The 24,157-nt window shown below is 39.6% G+C and overlaps 1 protein-coding gene across 1 annotated transcript in view; it reads right to left on the reverse strand.

Moving 5' to 3' along the window:
• Nucleotides 1-24,157, reverse strand: part of DIAPH2 (diaphanous related formin 2) — an 854,113-nt gene that overhangs the window by 463,868 nt on the left and 366,088 nt on the right. Inside the window, 1 exon segment of the mRNA XM_075068735.1 lies at nt 12,972-13,211. Within this exon segment, the coding sequence (XP_074924836.1) occupies nt 12,972-13,211 (240 nt within the window).

The raw sequence follows: 24,157 nt of genomic DNA on the forward strand, positions 1-24,157 counted from the left end.
CCGAGGCCAGCCAGGAGCACTCATGGGCTGATGATTATGATGGATACCAGTCATTTTGCACATTCTGCCACCGGGAATGGGATGCTGGTGTCTACCAGCAGCATGCAATAGACATAGGGTGACACTGAAAAAATGGGAGAAACGATTTTTTTCCCTTTTCTTTCGGGGGGGCGGGGTGGGAAGAGTGTAAATTGACGACATACACCCTGAAACATCCGGGAAAATGTTTTTGATCCTTCAGGCATTGGGAGCTCAGCCAAGAATCCAAATGCTTTTCGGAGGCTGTGGGGACTGTGGGATAGCTGGAGTCCTCAGTCCCCCTCCCTCCATGAGCATCCATTTGATTCTTTGGCTTTCCGTTACACTTGTCACGCAGCACTGTGCTCAGTCCCTGCTGTGGACTCTGTCTATCATAGCCTGGAGATTTTTTCAAATGCTTTGGCATTATGTCTTCTGTAACGGAGCTCAGATAGAACAGATTTGTCTCCCCTTACAGCGGTCAGATCCAGTATCTCCCATACGGTCCATGCTGGAGCTCTTTTTGGATTTGGGACTGCATCGCCACCCGTGCTGATCAGAGCTCCACACTGGGCAAACAGGAAATGAAATTCAAAAGTTCGCAGGGCTTTTTCTGTCTACCTGGCCAGTGCATCCAAGTTCAGATTGCTTTCCAGAGCGATCACAATGGTGCACTGTGGAATACCGCCTGGAGGCCAATACCGTCGAATTGCGGCCACAGTAACCCTAATCCGACATGGCAATACTGATTTCAGCACTACTCCCCTCATCGGGGAGGAATACAGAAATCAGTTTAAAGAGCCCTTTATATCGATATAAAGGGCTTCGTTGTGTGGACGAGTGCAGGGTTAATTCAGTTTAACGTTGCTAAATTTGGTTTAAACGCATAGTATAGACCAGGCCTAAGAAAGCTCTGTTACAGATAGAATGATTCCTGCTGTGCCTCACTCCACTGATTCAGAACAGAAGAATAGAATCTGAACTTTGTGCAAGCCCAAAAATAAGCCCCCCCCCCCTTCAATGAAATAAATTTCTACAATGGCAGCTTTGCACAACCCTAAGAGTCTGCTTGTCCAAGCGAAAAGTTAATATTTATTGCAACATGGTAAAGAGTAGTCCTTGGTTTATTGGTGCAGAATTGTCAAACCCACCAACATCTTCAGAAGATTCACCTTTAGTTATTCTAGTGCATCCTCTTATTTTCTCTAATTGTTGCTTCTTTCTCTATCAAATATGTATATTCACAGAACAGTTAATACTTAAGCAATCATGAACACTACAGTGCATAGATCAAAACAGCTTCTATTGTTTGCCAGTCTTGATACAGCCCATGCATTCTAATGTTGGTCTTCTTTATTTAAACAAAATTAAGTTTTGTGCTCTCTGCCAAGGGTTGCTTAGAAATCATTGCTTTCTTCAATAACACCACATACTGCAATATAACATCCAGAAAGATAATGTATTTTTAAGGATTTGCAATTACCATAAAGACATTAGCTTTGTAGCTACGACCAGACAGGTTTAATACATGATTTCCAAGGTTTACTTCTAAATCTGTCACCAAAAATGCTTTTCTGGGTTCTCCATGACTGGGACTGACTAATTCAACAAAATGTAATTTATAGTAGGAAGATGTCTTCCTTTTGGAGGCCTGTTCTTGCAGTTTTTCTAAATCTTTGTATTACTGTTGAACAAAAGTTTAACAAATGATGAGTACTACACTTGAATATTAATGTATGTTAGGAATGTATATTTAAGAATGCATAATTATATTTTATTGGAATGTCTGTCCACTAAATAATGATACCCAATCATTATCCAGCATTAAGCTAAATGTTCTTTTATATACGTGTGTATTATGTCCTACTGAGTCTCATGCATTTGTCCATACAGTCACAGAAATTTTGGCCCATCACATATATGTACTTTAAAGAAACACAAACTGCATTGTTTTATATTTACAGTTGTGTGACAGCAAATCTAAAGTTTATTTATTTATTTATTTAAATCTTTATTCAATATAGAGACAAAATCCCACTTCACTAAGTTATCCAACTTCCTCAGCTGATTTACAGGGAAATCAATTAACTTTCCCTAAATCATATTCATTTAAGAAATACACCAGAGATTCTTATCCAGAATTTAACCTGTTCCTATTTAATATTCTAACCTCTGAAGGTATAGTTTCTTCATACTGAATGTTTAAATTTAAGTTCTGTACTATTACTTTCAATATTTACACCATATTTTTCTCAGTTTACACACACACACACACACACACACACACACTCTGATGATTTTTTCCCAATAAAATCAAGTGGTAAGACTAATGGAATATATGCAAAACATTTATGGAAGAACATTCTGAGCCTCTATCCTTCAGAAACCTGCAGATGGGATATAAGTTCAATTATGTAACTACTTCATGAAACTAAACAAGTCACAGAGTTTTATACCTACATAGTTTCAGTGACAATAAACCTGATTTTTACTTGTCAACTTAAAGAAACCAAGCTCTTAATATTTGTTTAGCATTCTGTATAAACCCTCCATCTAATTCAGTTGAACATATACCACAATTTACTACATATAACACATGCCACGATTTAAAAAAAAAGACTCAGAAACTCTTAATCCCTACAAAATTGCTGCTGTTTCCAAAGTCACTTGTTCTTTTTCTAAGGCTATTAACTTCAGACTCTCTTAGCATGTGTGAAGGCTTATCTAGTAAGGGATGGTTTGAATTACTTTCCAACCATTAAGCCATTCATACCTTTTAAACATAGTCTACATTTTCAGCTTAATACATTTGCCTGGTTCCTTCTGCTTCCTACACCTCTAACTTGCTTTTGTATGTGTATCCATTGCCTTTTGTCAGATCTGAAGACTGGCCCACTGGTAACATCTCTATGTTGGGGGGAAATATACTATAAAAACTAGGTGGAATGGTCACACTGTTAGATTCTTTCTACATTCCATTCACAAAAAGCCATAGTCTCGGCAGAAGAGAGCTCTTAGAGAATAATAATTTAATAAAAAATGTTTTCTCAGTTACTAATTATATACACTACATGTTCTTTATCTTGTCAGCTTTCCCATACCTTGAGAATCACAAAATCAGGCATAGATTAGACCATGAAAATGAATACACAAGACCACAGAATACTAAACCAGCTGGATCAATTTGATCTCAAATTCTCTATGGAAACAGCCTTTGTGGTGAACCAAGTAAAGCTTACAGCGAGACCTATAAATCATATTTTTCTTCTTTGTCTGTTCCAATGTTAAAATTATTTATTGCCATCTATGATATAGGGGACTCATCAAAATTTGTTCTTTTCTTGCAAACGAGAGACTCATCAATCCCTGTCAGTGGTTTTACCAAAAGAGGAAGGTTTCTTTAGATTTTTTTCTTGTTAGGCCAATATATGTCTACATCTACTGTAATATTTATATAACGCAGAAACAGCCCATGTAACTTTTTATTTTGGTATAATCCATAAACCAAAAAAAAAGAAATAAAATGCACCAAAAGCACAGAAGCTATATGGCCGCCTTTCAAACAATGGGAACTAAAACAGAAGTCCAGTTAAACCAACAGTCAAATTTATCCCTTAATATGAAAATAGGAATATCTGCAATTGTTCTAAAAATAAACTCTCCCCAGCGTAGTCCTCACAGTGACGAATAAACCAATTAATCAGTATAATGCAAACAAACTTTGTGGCACCAGCGCCCTATTCAAAACTCTAATTCACTGCCCATCTCCCAGAAGGTGGATGCTTCCCCGTCGCTGCAACAAGTGGTTTTGTCCCCTCCCACCTTTCCCCTTCTCCATTCATTACACCGATAGCTCTTTATATGAAATAGCTCATTCATGTCAATTTTTATACACACATACACAAGCATTGCTAGCAAACAGGCCTCAATCTCAGTATTTTATAGCTTTTTCGCACCAATCCAGAGTGCACATTTTATTATTTTAAAGATAAATTCTTCAAAGGGAATAAATCAAACTTACTGTGAGTATTGACTGGTATCTTTCTCTCCTCAACATTTATTTTAATAATATGTGTGTGTGCGCGTGTGCGTGTGAGAGCGAGAGAGAAAAGCTAATAGCCAAAAGGCGATCAAATTAATAAAGCATTGTTCTGTAGAAAATCTATTAATTATAAATCTCAGTTTATAGTGCAAGACGATGTGTGACGCTATCATATCTAAACAAAAGTAAATAGGCTCTGAGAAAACAAATGTAAAAAAAGTGTATTCATTTCTGTATTTTTTTTTATTTTAAAGCTGGTGAAAGCTGTCAGTTTTCCAGCTTGCATTGCAAAAATAATAATGCAAGAAATGGAAGAAATATGTTTCTTATATTGGCTGTAAATTATCACAGCCTACTTCTAATCTAATGCTGCAACAGAGCTCATGCAAATGGCACTTACAGATTGTGACTCATACCATGGCTGATCATCTGCCATTTTTTTTAAAGGGTGTTTTAAAATAAATCACTACATGGAGCTGGAATTAACAAGTTAAAAACTTACTCATTATATAGTATGTGAACTCTATCCAACTGAAAAAAAAAAAAAAGACTTAACAGTTTACTCCAAAGAAACTCGGAAAGTGAAATATCATCAAGTTCCTTGTAAAAAGAAAGCAAAGATTCCCCTGGAATTCTCAAAGGACGAAAGTGCCAGTAGGTGCAAGGAATCCAAAAAACCATAGTGACATAAGATAGCTCACATATTTAAGTAGCTTTCTATGGAATTGCTGGCTTTTGTATACCTCTGGATGGCATGAACCAAAACTGAAGGCCACATAATACTGGTCAATAGAATAACTTGTGATTACTGATTACAGATATTAGTTTACCCGTGTTGTGCTTGTCTAAAACAATAAAAACAAGAAATAGGGAGAAAAATCAGATAAAAGTAATAAATTCAAATGTAACATGAAAGGACAAGTGAGGTATTTCATTTGTGAAACATTCTTCTAATAGTACAGTGAATTATTTAATGCCTTAGGAATAATAAGAGTCTATTAACTGGAATACAACACATTTAAAATGGAGGTCAAGCATCACACACACTGAACAAATCAAATACATCCAACACGAACCTATTGTGCTTAGGAATTGTAGGGGTCTTGAGCTGTAATTAACTATATTTTAACATGAGACAAATATTGGCTGGTAACCTTAAAACATGAACTTGCCTGAACTGTTGTAATAAGGTTGATAAACTAAATTTTACATTTAAAGCCAGGTATCATATTTAATGTGCTTTTACAAAAGAAAGTCACCAGCTGAAATTGTTCAATTTCTTAGATCACTTTAGAGCCGTTATAACAGAAATGCAAATGTATTATACACAATGAAGTGGGGAAAAAAACAACTGGTCCCCAGATTGCCAACATCAAAATGAAGATCAAGGACACATTGGGCCTGAAGACTAAAGTATCTTGCAAACCCTGAGAGAAGCCGCTCCAGAATAGGTCTTGGATGCACCATGAGGGTTTGTGCCATTCACCACTACGGATAAAGAGTATTTCTGCTACAAACAAGCACCTGGACAGAGAGAGTGTATGTGTTTACAATTCCTCCATATCAGCTGATCCAGTATCAGTGAAATTTAAGTACAAATTGAATACGCGACTTTCATTGTTATCCTACCAGAAACTGAATTCTAAGCAAACCAAGTGTAGCCATTATTACTGTTAATAACTTGCATTAAAACAGTTATCTAGGGAACAAAATAAAATTATGAAGTTAAAGTACTGTAAAAGTCATTTCTCAAACATAAATATCTCATTTTTAAAAAGAAGTAAAATGAGACTTAGAGTTAAGACTAAGAATCAAGTATCTGACAAATACTAAAGTACAGGTAACAAAGAAGTTTAAATAAAAAAAATCTTAAGGAATCAAGTTACTAAAAACAACACAATTCAACAATATTTTACAAGGAAAAATACTTTTTTGTCTGACTACTGTATGTTTTGTTTTTTTTACCCAATTTAAATTAGAATGGCCAAGATGTAAAGCACTGAAAAAAGGGGTTTATAATGGAAATGGTACAATGACCCTTATTCTCTAGCATCGCTATCTGTTGTTTCTATAACTAACAGACACCCACTGGGCACTCTATCATGGAAAACTCATCTTCCCTTTCCATTAATTTTATTTCAGTTAAGCACATGCTGGTTTGGTGTATCACATGGTGAAAATGTACTGTTCTCAGTTAATATTCTATGGTGAAAGTAATACTTACAGCTATCGATTCATTACACCTTTGGTATAATTAACATTTTTTGTTTAGCCATCTGTTGAGTTTTTATTCCAATGGTTGTGTATGGTAACTAGTTTATTTTTTGCCATCACCTGACAAAGGACATTTGACATATTCTGCATCCACCACCAAAGTAAACACCTTATTGCAACCTAGATTATTACATAGAACAGTTTATTACTTTCTTTCCAGATCTACCAAAGAGAAAATAGGCATTAAAATAATTTAAATGGAAATAGCAGTCTTAAAAAACAAAGTTTAGTATGAAACAGTCCAACTAAAATAAGAAGCAATTAATGTCTCTGATATTGTAACTGGAATTTAACTGCAACCATAATTAGCTATGCTTCACCAGTTATTTAATTCAGTAGAATACAATTTACAACATTACTCAACTTACATGTAGGATGTCAGCCTCTGAGAGATTTATGCTGACAGCTGTTCATAAACATATTAACTGAACTCTTAAGAATTACCTTCCTATATCTACATTGTGCAGGAATACTATGCATACATAGTCTTCCTCACATATTAAGGAAAAGTAGTTTCCTGCTTAAAGCATGAATTTCCCACTAGATGAAAATTCTACTGAAAAGTGAAAGCAGTATTTGATTTAAAAACCTTCAGTCTTCTCTTTCTCTTTAAAACTACTATTACTACATGATACTATTTCCCAGCAGACTGTTTTTATTTTATCTGAAGTTGGCAATATCTTTGTGCAGAATCCTTTGAGCCAACCTCTAGTGAAAGATGTCAGATCAGTGTTGTGTAGAGAAACTTTTATTTGACAGGTAGATGACAGAAAGGCTATCACCAAAACATACGAAGTTGCTATAAAAGTCTTCTGCAAGATTAACGTTAACCCTTTTAATCTCTTTGCAGATTATTTATTCCCTTTTATTCCAAAAGAGTCAATTTACACAAATAAGCAAAGTAAAGTACAGGAGAAAAGATTTTGACTAAAAAGAATATATGGTAAAAGATGGACAATTTCATAATAAGACACAGTGGATGTCTACATTAGCATAACACACAAAAGAAAGATGCATGCCAAATTAAAATAAATAATAATGAATCAAGTTTAAATTATTCCTGGTTTTTATTTATTTATTTATTTATTTATTGGGGGGGGGGGGGGCGTCCAGAACTGAAAGCACTTTTAATTTTAAAACAATCTGATAAAGTCGTATTTTGGGATTATCCAGACTTTGGGCAAATAAACAGTTCTCAAGACTTGAGGTTGCTTGTTTATAGTGATATTCCCAGTTTGCACTGTTTGTAGTACTGTAAGTCATTAGAACAAGAACATAGGGTTACCATATTTGAACATTCAAAAAAGAGGACACTCCACCGGGAGGGTGGGGATTTACACTAGTATCTACCAGCTCGCGTTGTATTAATGTATTATACTGTTATATACGCTGGGCGCTACATATTGTCTATATTGAGTATATATAAGAAAAAGTGATATGGCCTCAAAAGTGAAGTATAATGATTTAAAGTTTACTGTACTTCTTTATATGTAGTGAGTCCTTTCCTTTCACCAGTTCTTCAGTTTTCTTTCTCCTCATGTGTGCACACATACTTCTCTGTAGATAGCATTTTTCTCAGCAGTGGTTGATTGCTCTTTAAGAAGGCATGACAGTCTTTACAAGAAGTTTGTCTGAAGTTATACTGTATAAGTAGAATTCCTTTCAGAGACTTAACATTCAAGTTGTTCCTTTCCTTTGTCCACTGGCTTTCCATCAGTGAAAAAATTCGCTCTACATTTGCATTGTGAGAAGGAATAGCAAAGAAGGACTGTGCAATCTTTAACAGTTCTCCCCTAACCGGCCCTTCATACAATTTCGGAAACCCAATGTGGCCCTCAGGCCAAAACGTTTGCCCACCTCTGTTCTAGATTCAAACCCAGGGTGCCAGGAAGCTCATCAGCAGACAACAGCCTCGGCGACTCAGTTTGGACCCAGCTCAGAACTCACTTCGTCCCAGATCTCAGAGTTCAGGGATATTCTGGTCACCCACAAGGTCTGATTTTGAACTCACAGACAAAGTTTGCCCTGAGAGGTTAGGTCTGATTTTGTCCCATCTCTAGTTGATTGAGACAAACTAAGTCTCTGGGGTGAAGTTGAGCCCAATTTGTGCAGCTGAAGGATTCATGGCTTTAACTCAGAACCAGATGAAATTCTGAGATTTCTATGGCACTTTCCCTTTGGGCTCATTCATGGGGGAGCAGAAGGGGGAAATCGAGTAGATCACAACCTAAAAATGCAGCCTGATAAAACATTGCAACACAAAAGCTGTTGGCTCATCCTGCCCCATCTGTGTCTGATTTTCTTTGACTGGTTGCTGGTTTGATTTTGCGAATGCTCACATGAAGGCTCTCTTTCCCCTTCATCCTCCTGGGCTCTCCTTACACCCGTACACCTCCCAAACCAGGCCCCATGGACCACAACCAGCCCAGGAGCAACAGGTACAGGTCCCCATCCACATCCCACCCAACTAAGGGTCAAATTCAGCCGCCGCTGCCTGGCTTACTTGGGAAAGTGAGCCGCTGGACCAGAGGAAATCGGCTGCTTCTCTGGGCAAGTCTCTGTAGGAACAGGATGCAAGGGAATAATAATAAAACGAACCACTAGAAAATATCAGCTGTCAGCAGCCTGGGTCCCAGCCAGCGTGCTTGCTAGGAGAGATCAGAAACACTTAAAGTCGCTGCCTGCCTTGGTTTCATCCCCCCTGTGTTCACCTAGGCTGCCTGAGCAGTTCCAGGACCCAAAAATGGAAAAACTGTACCTGCAAGAGACACAAGAGACATGCAGCCTGCTAACCCTGTAGAGTTGCACCCTGGCTTGCCAGGCTGTAACGTCTCGGCTAGACCAAGCCCCAAGCAAATCAGCAGCTCTCTCACCCAGCTGCATTGTCCATCCGCAGACAACTCTCCCTTCCCCCACTGACAGGGGAGGTTGTTTAGGGCTGGCTAGTCAGGCTGAAGTTGCAGCTTACATGGGAAATGGTTCTTCCTTCCAGTGCAAGGGGTTGCAGGGACCAAAGTTCAAATCAGCAAAGTTAAGCAGAACCTTGCGCTCATAGCAAGCTGGCTTCAGCTGCAAAGCACTGTAAAGACACAGGCCTTGATTTATCCCCTGGTCCTGGCAGCTTCTGCTCCAGGGGATCCATAAGTGGAGCCCCCCAGGAACGAAAAGTCCAGTTGGGGATTGGGGAAGTAGTAGACAAGGTCCTTGCAACCTTAGGAGCCGCACAGTGGAAGGGGCTGATCAATGAGGACATACTTATGCTGCAGCAGCTGGGGCAGCCTGGGCTCAGGGCCTTTCCCAGCTCCAGCAAGGGGTTGGGGCAGCCCAGGCTGGGGACTTCCACCCCAGCCAGCGTAGCCCAGGCTCGGGCTTTCCATCCTTCCTCCCCTGCTCCAGCTGAGGCTCAGGAATTCCACACCCTCCTCCTCAACAGCCGAGGCAGACCAGGCTCCAACCAAGCTAGGGACTGACTGTCTTCCACCCCAGCCGAGGGAGTCTGGGATTGGGACTTCTGTCCTGCCCTGCAGCCCTGTCCTCCTGCTGGCCAAATCTCATACCACGGCTCCCTGGGCTTCCTCCTCCAGCGTCTTCTGGGGGCTTTTGCTCCTGCCAGCTGCAGTCAGGGCAGTGTGGGCTCAGGAATTCCAGCTCCCCTCGCCCTCCCAAAGACCACGGCAGTTCAGAGACTCCAGACTTCTGCTCCACACTGCTGCCCAGGCTCAAAGGTTCTGCATCTTCCTCCCCACCCGGCAAAATCCTGGACATTTTGAGCTATTTAAAAATTCCTCCCAGATGGCAATTTAAGATCTAAAAAGCTGGACATATGCAGGAAAATATGGACATATGATAACACTAAAGAACACCTTCAGGAAGAATGCCCATCATCCCTGTTGAATATTAACCAAGGGCCATCTCCGTACCATAAAGCAGCCTCCATAGTTGCATGCACACTGAAGCCCTGCAGGCCCCTTTGTCTGTGCAATCATGAAGGCTGCTCTCTGCTTCAAGAAAGTACTTCACCCTTTGTATCAACTGTGGTTTAAACAGTATGAGTTTGCTTAAGAACGAACTTGAATGTACCATCCTAAAACAAGGGCAAGATGAAAGAGAAAATCTTCCTTGATTAAAATATTTCCCTGCCTAATTGGGTGTCAAAGGGGCAGCACTGATCAAAGGCATCACTGGGGGTGACAGTTCCATTACAGCTATAGGATAAAAACACCTACATCAAATCCTTCCCCACATTGTTCTCCCGAAAAAGCTCAAGAGTCACCAATTTGACAACCATGATGGTGGCAAACAATAAGGCGGTAAGAAAAGCAATTTCCTTTTACACACACACACACACACACACACTCTCTCTCTCTCTCTTTGATTCTTGACTTCTAATCTGATTAATCAAAGGTTGGTCAAAATTAGTTTCTCTTATCCTCTCATGAGGATTACCACAAGTGTGGGACACACCCTCAAAAACAGCAGCTCCCTGAAGGAGTCGGGGAGGCAAAGGCTCACAAGCCCAGACAGGCAGCAGTTGGCTTGCTAGATGGCAACCTCAGTTGCATGAGCATTACACTCCTTAAACCACTCTGCATCTCCCTGTCATGCAAAAGTTTTATTCCTTTTCTTCTGCATCATGCCAACTCCTCCTTTTAATAAGAGCCACAATGTGTTGCCTGGCATGTCCTGGGATATACTTAGTTTCTGTTACATCTCTCCCCAAAATCAATTACAGGATTACATTTGCTATGTAAGCAAAATGCCAGACATTCCAATGCATGTTAAAGCGTTCAACTGCTTCAACCAAAGCATGCAACAGCTAGCATAGCTTCATGCACAAGCCAACTGTCAGCCACGGACTGCAGAGAAGACCAAACAAATTTAATTGGTTAAAAGTATTACATCTTGTACTTGTGTGTGTGTGGTGGTGGGGAGGAATCAGCACAGTGCTAAGGAAACTAGTTGTGGAACACTTGGTAACAGTAACAGGAGTTGTGTGCCCAACTCCCCATGTTCCAAATTTACTGCAATGTATATTATGGACTTAGTTAAACCAGGTTAATCCGTACTTCATTTATTTGCATGTTTATGCATATACAAGATTTAAGTGGTAACCAGTTTTAAAACATGTATTTATAAGTGATTTCATAAATCCACATAAAACTAGATCTTGCAGAGTGATTCAGATTAACGATGTCTTGCATGTACTTACTATGTAAATAACCAAATTCAATTATATTAAGACTATAGCTTTTGAAGGTTTCTTTATGCCTTCAATTTTGCAGTCATACAATCTTAGTTAAATATAAGATGGTTACAGATTGAAGCATAAGGATCCCATCTGTAATCATAAACGTATTTTTCAGTACACTCAAAGAAGACTGATCTAAAGTCACTTCTTGTACTGGAGCTATTTAATATTTCTGCTGACTCTTCTCTAAAACAGAGTCAGAGTTTGAAGGCAGAAGGGACCACCTAGAACATCTAGCACTGTGGTTCTCCACCTTTCCAGACTACTGTACCCCATTCAGGAGTCTGATGTGTACCCCTAATTTCACCTCACTTTGTATTTGCTTACAAAATCAGACATAAAAATGCACAAGTGTCACAGCACACTATTACTGAAAAATTCCTTACTTTCTCATTTTTACCATAGAATTATAAGATTAATCAGTTGGAATATAAATACTGTACTTACACTTCAGTGTGATACCTGAGCCTGTTTATCGCTTGTGAGTGTTGTCTGAAGCCCGAGCCCCAGGCGACACGTAACTTAGCTTTGCAAAGCCCCCAGCGGCATGGAACCCCAGGCAATTGCCCTGCTTGCCACCCACTAATGCTGGCCCTCCACTTGTGATTCCCCTAAAGCTGTCCCATGTCACTCTGCTCCCCCCCCCACCCCCTGCCCCTAGACTGCAACCACTAGGTTGAGAAACAATTATCTAGATGACTTGAGTATCCCCTGGAAGACCTCTGCATACCCCCAGGTATACGCATACCCCTGGCCTGACTTCCAAGGTATCACATGTCAGCAATATCACCCAGCACTGGCACACTAAACCCAACAACTGAAATTGAACCAAGTATTAGGAATTATTTTGGGAAAATTCTATGGCCTATATTACACAGTCCTTTCTGGTCTTGAACTCTATGACTAGCAGGGAATTGGTTACATGTGATATACCCAGATGATAACAGCAATGCTTTTATTCTTCCCACAGCTATAGGCCTTGGTAGATAACATTCTGGCTGTGACCTCTGAGTCCAACCAACTGTACAATGCATTTGTTTTACCTAAATCTTTGGGACACCTGGGACTTGTCAGAAACCTCTAGTTAAGTATCGGAGAAGATTTAGCTCTGTTCAAATGTATATAATTTTGTAACATCGTCCAAGAAGTGGTTACACTGACTAAAGATCACTAGGAGACAAGAGATCTCCAGCAATATCCCTTCCTTCAGCCTTTGGGCACACAGACCCCTTATCATAAATGGGGTAATATTGAGTTGGATACATTGATTATCAGCTGGGGATTCTCACATGGTGGTGCACTCTCAGTTTGTTTAGAGCAGCATTGCACAGAATCCAGCCCCAACTCTGCAATTATAAAATAATAAAAGTTGTTTTAGTTTAACCTTACCTTGCAAAGAAAGCTGATGTTAAACCCCAGCGATTGGGCATTTCTTGAGCCTGAATTCATATAGTTTCCAACCAACAACACTAGCTCTAACAAACTATTAAAGCTCTCACTCTTCTTCAGCTCCTCACAGGCTAGAGATACTGCCATGATGCCAGGTCTGATGTTGTTTACGTGTTCTTCAAACATAAGCTTGAAGAGGATGCCATTGAGGCGAGGCCGTAACATTTTCACTGAGCTCATCTGCAAGATCAAGAATGCTAAGTGAGAATACAGACGAACAGAATGAAAAGCTTTTTATGCAGTGTATCTCAATTTTATAAACAATATTATCTCTTTCCAACATGAAGTCATACAGTACAACTGAATTCTCATTGTTTCAGGTAACGCATATCTCCAAATATAAGAGTTTTTCACAGAACAATGTCAATTTCAATTTAATCAATTGTAACAACCTATTTAATATTAATAAAACATTTTCTAGAGTTGCAGTTTTATTTAGGTAAATTGCTAAAATCACTGGCAACCAACATTGTACATTCTGCCAAGATGAAGTAGATGAAAACCAGCTACATGGAATGCTAAGAACTACAAATTAAATAAGACTCACACTGTCACTAACATTCTGTTATTGACATCACAGTTCCAAAGAAATTACCCATTATTATGGTGCTTAACATTCTAAAACTACTTCTTACTTTTGCACTTCTTATATTTTAAAATACACTAAAAAATTCTCTTACATTTTATAACATAGATGAAATATTTTATATACAAAGTTTCAAATTTCTTTTAAAATGTCCATGTTAAGTAATTATGTAAGCAATTAAGTAATTAAAAAAGTAATAATGAGGTCATATGAACTCATTTTAGCATACTGCATATATTTTAAAGCACTGCATATAGATTTCTTCTCAACAGTGCTTCTTGTGTTTATTATCAGATTTGGTTTTACACTGTATATTTTCAATACAATTTATATAGTACTCATTAGTTCTATCCCCTGTGATAAAAATAACTCCAATACTGTACATATTAACTAGCATTTAGCCATTTAAACAAAATGTGAAACAAACATTCAAAAGGAGTCTGCAGCTAGTAAACTCCCATTAGATTCAGATAATTTTGCATGCCAATTGAACAGACCAGTGGTTATCTTAATAAAGTATCCTGTCCTTGACCTCAGTACCAAGTGCTTCAGAAAAAATATTCAAGGATCACCCATCAGTGCAATATGAAATAATGTGCAATAAGAAAAGTTCTTGCCAACTTCTCAACATTCACATGTTGGCTTATGCCCAGAACCATAACTCTTCTAAAAAGCTACATTTTTTTTAAAAAAACATCCTCACTATAACTACTCTGGATATTTTTGTTAGCTGCATAAATGTCCAATACTTTTTTGTTTTTAAATCCTGTAAACTCTTAGCCTCACTCTTGGGGCAATGAATTGCACATGTGAATGTAAAATTCCCTTAATATTTTTTAAATTAATATTTGGTTGGATTACTGGTAATTTTCTTCTTCAGATGAAAATAAATTTCTCCCTCTTTCTTCCTGCAGCAGTAATGTGACTGATAACTGAACAAGAAATTCTGCAAAATGTTCATCAACCCCCATAAGTCTCTACTGAAATTGTCTGCTCTGGTCAGCCAGGCAGAGACATATACTCTTGCCCTACCTAGACTAAATCTCAAACGTTTAAAATGTATACCAACAGAGGTTTAAAAAGTAAATCAATTATGTAGGGAGATGAACAGTGATGGAACAGCAGCTCACTTGTCTGTCCTTTTTGTATTAGGTGAAAGAGAGCAATATCCATCATATTCACAGGTGTGTGTGTGTTTTTTTCCTGATAGCATCTCTCAGTTGAGGTCTCAGTTGCACACACTGGCCTTCTCCCTGAAGCCAAGATCTGTGATCTTGTGCTACATGTGAGGTGTTTTTCGTTCATTTTTTTAATAAACTGAGATCCAAAATGGGCTACTTGTCATTTCTCCCTAACAACTGTAGGCAATACTACCTGGAGCTGTGGTCTTAATAGTTGTTACTAACTAGGCATGACGATTTGGTGCCTCACTGATATTACTGAAGAGTGACTACCAAGAATAATCCCCCCCTCCACCAAAAAAAAATTGAATAGGTGGTACTTTTCTTGCTGGGATCTTTCAAACTTACCCCACAACAAAATGCTCCAGAAAGAACTATATAACCAATGTATCACAGCAAATGATGATGAAAATTGGCAGAGGAGGGGGCGGAGCTTTATGCTTGAGTCTATGATGAAATATATAACTCCCTTTGAACTAGCCTCATATTATGTTGCCTGCTCTCCTGAGGAGATAGTTAAACAAAAATCTGGTACTTTGAGACTCTTGAATCAAGAGCTAAGATTTGTGCAAAAAGGACTTCAGAGAAATATCCAGCCAGGACACAGACTAGCTCTATTCTTTCTATTCCCTACTTGGATACAAGTGGTACAAAATTTAAACATTGGTATTTCAATCTGCTGTCCTTTTGATACACTTCATTTAAAAAAAAAAACAGTTAACTAAAATACCATCATCTTTGCACTTTGGCTATTTCTCAATAGATACAGTTTTTCTTTTTGCAAAGCAATCATTCATAATACCTCCAAACACTGAAGCTAGTCAGGAAGGAATCAGTCATGCACTACACCTTCAGGAATATACTCGTTAGTGACTCAATAACTTAGTCCCCGCTGATCAATTTTGCTAGATTTATGGCTCACTGCCAAAAAAGGTCCTTGTCTTTCTTATTCATCACAAATAATGTAACACTTTCTCTTACCTTCCAAACAGACTACTAAAACATGAGAGTAAATTCTAATGATTAAAATAGAAAAATGCATAAAAAAATTGTTTTAAATAACATTATTGACAGAGAATTACAGCAAATCTTTTTAGAGGTATCTTAATATGTGAGACATATTAGAACAGTTGTGCCCAAACTTTTCAGGTTCATGCCCCCCTTATGCCCATCTGTGCCCCCTTCCCACCTCCTCCCCAGAGCCAGGGCCAGGAGCGGGATCGTGCCTGAGGGGGGACATGGCCGGAAATAAGGGGGCTGAGGCTGGGGCTGCACCTGGGGGGTGGGACCATGGCCAGAAGCAGAGGCAGAGCTGCAGCTGGGCTGAGGTGGGGGCCAGTAGCCAGGTGCAGCTCCACTCTCAGCTTTACCCTCAGCCTCGGCTCTAGGGCGGGAACAGAGCTGTGGCCAGCATGAGAGGCTGGGGGCTGGCACATGGTCAGGAGCCGAGCCACAATGAGGCCAAGGATGGGGCCACGTGCAGCGTCGGGAGCCAGAGACGTGGCTTGGGGCAGGACCGGAACAGAAGCTGGGAGCAGGGAGGGGCTGGGTGGCACTCCATCCCCACCCCCAATGGGACTGGCCCAAGAACTCCCAACGCATCTCCAAACCCCCTAGAGGGGAGCACCCTAGTTTGGGGACCTCTGTATTAGAGACATTTACATGTAACATTTTACATTTACATGTGGAATTAATTGTCACAAAATTAAGGCCAAGAACTTTTTGGACATATATATGTCTAACAAGAATATCAGAGTAGTAATAGTAAGGATTTAAAAAAAAAAGTTTTTAGAAGATTTATGTTTCTGAGTGTAATCCAACATGCATCTGCTGAGAGGTTACCAAGAACTTTAGGTCATTTACAACTGGTCGAATTTAATACATACATTATAATTCATAACCTTAAATACTCTGTGATATTGTAACACCAACAGACCCTAATCATCAACGGGTAGGATTGAACCTGAGACTTCTGGAGTTTAGAGCATAAACCTCTACCACATGAGCTAAATGCCAACTAGCCGTTACCTAAGGCTGTAGAGTAGGTTCATTAATTGCTCTCTAAGTGGTCTTGATGTCACTAGATGGGACAGAACACCACACCCTGAAGGTGTATGGGTTACAACATCACTACCACCAATATATGATAGTTATAGTAGGATCCAAATCCTTTCTGTGGAATAGTCCATAGAAGAAGTTGTCCTCATAAAACTCAAAGTTTAATCCTGTGACGTTTCCACTACATTCTTTCACCCAAAAGGAAGGTTTTATTGCTGCTTAAAGTGGATATGGAAAGCCTGGCTCTTGGTGAATCAACACAGAAAGCCTCTAAGCTATTTCTCCCACCCTAACTTACACCTATGTGATACCTCTGAAAATACCTAACCCAGAGTTATCTCAGATCCTGATGAATCATCCCTAAGCTACTTGGAAGCCTGAGTCTGTTGACACAGATACAACATAATATAATAATAATATAGAGAGATATACCTATCTCCTAGGACTTGAAGGGTCACTGAGTCCAGCCCCCTGCCTTCACTAGCAGGACTAAGTACTGATTTTTGCCCCAGATTCCTAAGTGGCCCCCTCAAGGACTGAACTCACAACCCTTGGTTTCAGCAGGCCAATGCTCAAATCACTGAGCTATCCCTCCCCCCTTAACAATACTGCGTAAGGCTGATGAGCTATCCCTAAGACAGAGAGCTTGATGAATCATCGGAAGGAATTACCAGCAGGTCTTGTGATGAGCCCCATACCATTCAACTGAACTCCAGCTAATCCACATGCAAGGACCCACCCATATGATCCAGAGGTAGGTATATATGTGCCTAAGGGAAGCAGTCTCTCCAGACTGTTTAATATCACTACCTGGCCACAAACATTTTCACTGCCAGTAGTTTCAACAGACTGGCAGCCTGCACCAGTTCCTGTCTTAGCTGGCCCAGAGACTCTGACACCCTTTTCAATGGCCACTAAGAAGCTGTGCTTTCGTTAACTTCTTTCTGAATGGCTGCATGGCATTCTTACACATAGTTTGGTAGCAGCTGTGGGGAGAGTTGCTCCTGGAACAAACATCATTAATTTCCACCTAAAAGTCTGCTAGACTGCTTGGGGAATATGATGGGGACAAACAATAAGTAGATAAAACATGAATTACAAGAGCAAGACTCTGACTGTAGCATCAGCTATAGTAGTGTAGTATTAGTCATACACAGAAAGAAGTTGGCAAAGGTATGCTAGGGCCATATGTTTAAGTTTGTAAAAATGCACAAGGATCAAACTCCCTTCCTGTACAAGAAAATGCAAAGTCCAAAATGTTTAGATGAAATTTGGATGGGATACCTAATAAAAAGAGCCATGGGGGAAAAGCAAAGAAATGAGTGTAGTTGCACAGATATAGACATATAATATTCTTAAAGAAACACTCCATAGCGGATGTCTAGTCAGTTTATGAGACCAAAGTGTTTTGTTTTGTTTGTTTTCTGTTTCTAATAAACAATTGGAAAAATAATATAATGAAGATTAAAAGTAAGCCTTTTTAATTTAAGATCATTATGCTGAAGTTCTAAACATCCTTTTTACTTTGAAATAGTTTATCTTAAATCTTGCTTCCAAATGGCCCATACAAATTCAGCTCATCATACAGGAATGAGTATATTCCTCCTCTGACATAACCACCACCACTTCTCAAGGCTGCACTTTATTTCACAGTAACATTAAATCACCAAAGCAGACACTAAGCCACCAAACAAGCTCAGGACACATTCTTTCTATAATCATTGCTAATTTTACAAATATCATCTCTGAAATGTCTTGCCTTCAAAAGTACATGTTTTACCTGAGAAGTAATGGGAATTAAACATTTATTACAAAGATTTTTTTTAAAGCTATTTTTATAACGAGTCTTGGACTGTTAGGAAGATATGCAGTGTTTGGTGCACAAGAATAATAGCACAGAAAGATAAAATGATTAAAAGCTTCAGATCACAAAATAGCATTACAGTGAGATGAGTTTGATTGAAATGACAAACATTTGTCAAGAAAGATTTGCTGCAGCATTTTAGCTGACTTGAATTCTTTGTTTTTATAATTCATTCCATAAAATAGTGTGGGACTATTGATCATGATCTTGTATTATGCTGTGAATTTATTTGTTATGAGGTCGTTGTCTAACAAAATACCATCATTTCCTTAGCTGAGCTATACTATACTACATTTAAAATATGTGGTGACAACTTTAGTGAGAGCAGTAACAAAAGGGTTATTTTCCTACAGAGTTAGGGATGCTTTTGTTTATGTATTATGTTCTTTATATTTCACTACTTATAAGAATGGCAAAGAGCATTTCTTCTAAAATTTCTCTCTAAGGGAATTCTCTGAGACTCCAATATAAGGCTATTGTAGCATTTTGGGAGTTCACATTTGGTTCTATGTTGGTGAAATCTAATTACAGAACACAACACCAGTTTGGAGTGTCTGCTCTTTTTTTTGACACTCTGCTCTCAGGTAGGCACTCATGGTCATGAGTAACTCCAGACATTGTGAAAGACAGTGGCAAATTAGCCACTTACCCAATGGGTCCATGCCCAGGAGCCCCAGCCAATTAGGGCCCCCCCAAAACACGGGCAACTGAGTGCCTCAAACCACTCTGCCTGCCTGGCATTTCAGCACAGGGTCTGGGTGAAGGGGCTTGCTCCACTCCATCCGCCCAGTGCTCCAGCCAGGGAGTGGGAGCAAGTACTTGCTGGGTGGGCAGAGCACCGGGTGGGTGGGTGGAGCGGACAAAGCCTCCGGGCCCTAACCCCACTCCTGGGAAGGAGCACCAGGTGGAGCGGGGCAAGCCCCCACGCCCTAACCCCATTTCCCCGGCAGGAGTGTGTGGGGGGGAATGGAGGGGGACTGCAGACGGAAGGTATGGGGAGGGGACCCCATTTGCTCTGGCCCATGGATCCCACAAAACCCTAATCTGCTCCTGGTGACAGAGGGTCCCAGCAGTGGGTTGGCTGGGGACGAGGATGAGTAAAGGGGGAGGGCAGAGCAGCCCCTCTCTCCCCATCATATGTACATAATTAGGGAATCACCACCACTGTAGACTTTTATCTGATGGATACTCCCAGATGTTTAGGAATGAAGCTGCAACCTAATTAAACAACAGATGCAGTGTCTCCTGTCCTTCTGGCATAGCTGGATAATGTTTGCTGAGTATATATAAATATAAAGTATATAAAACGTAGAAGGTGGTAGAAGAGCATGGGAACAATACACAGATTGTGCATGGACAAACAGCATAAAGAGGACAACGGGACTCTCCAGAAGCACATGGGAGAGGAATGCAACTCTCCAGGGGGCTGGGAGAAAGGTGGGATGCATTACAGGGGTGGGCCACATACAAAGGGATGAAACATATCATTGCTGGTAGCTATCCATGTGCACGTGATCAGATCTACACTGAAAATTTAGGTTGATATAGCCACAGAGCTTAAGGGTATAAAAATCCACTCCTCTGAGCACTGTAGATATACTGACCTAACTCTCCAGCATAGATCCAGCCAACTCACAGAATAATACTTCTCTCAGCCTACCTACTTTCACTCATGGACCTCTTATTCCTGCAGCCACAAAAAAAAAAAAAATCTGTTTTCTGTACACTACAAGGGTATGCCAGTGTAGCTATGGTGCTATAACTATATTCCTCATACCTAAAATGTAGCCTAACTCTCAACATCAAGAGCTACTTTAACATTCTGATAAATCTCCCCAGCCCTACCAAACAAAAACAAAAACAGATTGTAACCCTGGTAGTACCAGTATCCTTAAACTGTCATTCCTTTGGATGCAGCCATACCCGAATCAATTAAAATGTTAAAATACCTTAAATTCTCATATTGTACTTTGTGTAAAACACTGTTTCCTCACCAGCCTGGAGAGTTAGCAGCTGCACCTTAGTCCCTCTTTCTTGGCTTTATTTATTGTCCAAAATAATCACAAACTCACAAAAGGCAAACAAAGCTTCCAACTGGTGCTTTCTACTCAGACATGAAAGGAAGGGATGACCACCTGGAGTCTTCCTTCATCAGTGACTACTGCAGGAGACTGCCCCTTCCTGCAGTCACCCCCAATTAAGCCAATTGCTGTTTTTTTATGATCGCTCACTCCTTTCCCAGTTAGGTCTGATGATTGACCAGGGCTGCCTACTTCCAACCTCTGGCACTTAGAAGGGCATGCCACCCATGTCAGAGAAGATGATGTTCTGCTTACTAAGGGACTAGACTTTTTTCGCAATATGTTGGGGCAACAAATATATTCTCCCATTGTACTTGAACGTCATTAAGCTGATTCCTATTAAATGTGAAACTATTTGATCCTGGGATATAACTTCAGAACTGTCCAGATACTTAGAATACACAATTGATCTTAATACTTCATCTAAATGAAAATTGGATCATCACATTTCCATTCACAAATAAGATGAATATTAAGCTAATTAGTCTATTATAATAAGTAGCCTAATTACAAAATATTCCTTTTCTAAATGAATTTTAAACATCTAATTCTGACCTTTATTAATTGTGATGGGTATACTGATTAGTCAATCAAAACCTTATTAATAATTAATATACCTAATCTGTATATAGAAATAGTTATACCCATTTTTAAAAATCTATCTTTATTTTACCCTGTCCGGCCTCCTATATTTATTTTTTAACATGTTCTTCCTAACAACAGAATTCAGATTATCATTAATCCAAGACACTCAGGACTTTAGTCTATCTATTCAGGTCACTAATCCAATGGGAAAATGAAACACTCTAAAAAGGAAGCTCCTTATTTGATTACAGATGCCAAAATTCTTCACTTTAACAAATTTTGATGCATTTTCTATTTGAATTTTCAGAATTTCAATGTTTAGAAACAAACTATTCACTACATGCATAATCAAGACTAGGCACATTATAAGTAAAAAAAAAATATTTTTGCTACTAAGTTGTTGTGCTGTGCCTTTTAAATTCTCTCTAGCACTCTTTGAGCATATTCCCCAGAACAAAGGTACAGCAGTGAACATAAAGAAAATTATCCTACATTTCCTTTGGGTCTTCAAGATATTGTACATTCACACAAACCTCATGCACATCAGACATGATTATTTTGACGAGCAGAGTCCATCAGGGCCACATATGAGCCCTGAGCCTCCTCATGACCCAGCTCATATGGGTCTGCAATCCTCCTCTTCTCCTGTGTTCCTGAAAGACCACCTCTAAGGCTCCCAGATGAAGCAACCAGATCACTTCTGTTTGCAACAAGCACTTGTGAGAATGCTCTGAAGAAGGAGGGGGAAAGATGTTGGTAAAGGGTAAAGAAAGGAATTGGATGGAATAGCCACAAGCAATGCAAGTCTAGCTCTCATTTATTGGCTGTAAAGTCCAACAATACACTATGAAATAATGCAAGGTGGCTTCTAAAGGAACACGTGCTAGCACAGTGACAACAGAGCAGGGAGAGAAGGGCTGATGTTGAGTCATGGCAGGCAAAGGAACCCTGTAGCTCTATAGGGCAGAAACTGGGGTTGTGCAAAATGAGTTCCCAGCACAATACCCCAAAATTATTCTCACTTTGTTTGGAAACCCAAATTCTTTGACAATACCACCCATTAACTAGTTTTCAAAACTAAACTTCTGGGATGATCCATTGTGTTGCACAGTACATATCAGTGAGAAGCAGTGCAGTGAGGTGATGGGTTTTGGAAGTGGGGAGGGAGCTGTGATGTGTGACATGGAGAAATATTTGAATTTTAGTAAGGGTTGACAAACTGGTCAAGGCCCACTAGCAAGTAGCCAGAGAATAGCTACTGAACTCCTGGTAGGTCAGCTAAAGGCCACTAAACATCTTAGGGATTGAGTGGGTCACCCATCTGCTGCAAGCTCTCCTCACCCCTTCTTACATGACCCACTAGGTTTGCCATCATGGTTCAAAGACTGCAGTCCATTCATGGTATGCAGCAAAGATCCATGACTTCACCTGTGCAGTTGCTGTGAGTCACACACAACCAGAGCAGCCAAGCAGCTTGCTCCATAGAGCCAAATAGAAACAGATTACTTTTTAATGTTTTGGCATTGGAGCTTGACCCCGGTGCCAGACACTAGATTTCCCTAGGAGCAGCCCAGTCATAAAAATTGTGTGTTGATCTTCCCTCCATTTTATCTGTAGTTCTTCACAAAAAAAGCATTATAAGAAAGTTGAATCTTTAAGAACAGGTCATTCTGGTCATTTTTCAAATCTGTTGCTGAAAACAATTAAAAAAAAAAAAAAAGGTTTTCCGCTTTCAGGGTTTCAATTGGAAAAGGTAGAAAACTGTAAAAAGGGGAGACAGATGAGTACCACACTGAAAAAGTGAGAGGAAAGTTAAAAGTTTGAACTAAAAAAAAACTTTTGTCACATTTTTCAAGTCAAATAGAAGTGTTTCCCCCCCACTTTCTTTGTATTTACTTTTCTCTCTTTTTTTCAAGTGCAAATAAAGTAAAAACCCAAAAGTTAGAATTCAACAAAATTTCAAAATGAAAATTTCAAATATACTGAAAAAAGTTGGTATTTTTCCCTAAAAACTTTTGTCACTGTATAAAATATGGGAGACACTTTATGATATTGTTAAAACCAATATTATAATAAGTCTAAAGTCGAAGTCCTAAGTCTTCAGGGCATCCATTACTGATCATCAGTATGCTGACTGTGTCATTCACACACACACACTGAGAATGACCTTCAGTCCATACTGGATTTCCTTGTGCAAGTTTACCAAAGCCTAGGACTCTCACTCAGTATTGAGAAGATCAAAATACTCCATCAATCTGCTTCAGGCCTTGCACATGACTCACCACAAATCGCCATTGAGGGACAGACTTTGGAGACAGTCAAGCACTTTTGCTACCTCGGTAGCTAACTTTCTCAAAACACAAAAATTGACAGTGAGATCCAGCAAAGGATCCAGTGCGCAAGTGCTTCCGTTGGGAAACTGCTCTGATGAATTTCAGGTCAGGACTGTGATCTACGGCTGGACACCAAGATTCAGGTCTATAAGACAATTGTTGTTCGCACGCTCCTCTATGGATGTAAAACCTGGGTGATCTATTGACAGCACTGCAAGAGTCTGGAGAGGTACCACCAATGATGCCACCGGAAGCTCCTTCACATCAAGATTCCTGCACTAACACCAGCATCCTCACTGAAGCCAGTGTCACCAGCATTGAAGCAATGATCCTCCTGCACAAACTTCGCTGGGCCGGACATTGTGTGCCAACCCAAGAAGAATGGAAACAAGAGGTCTTATATGTGACCATGTCACCTGATAATGAAATGCATCTTAA

The sequence above is a fragment of the Chelonoidis abingdonii genome, chromosome 8, assembly GCF_003597395.2.
Source record: "Chelonoidis abingdonii isolate Lonesome George chromosome 8, CheloAbing_2.0, whole genome shotgun sequence".
Lineage (NCBI taxonomy): Eukaryota > Metazoa > Chordata > Testudines > Testudinidae > Chelonoidis > Chelonoidis abingdonii.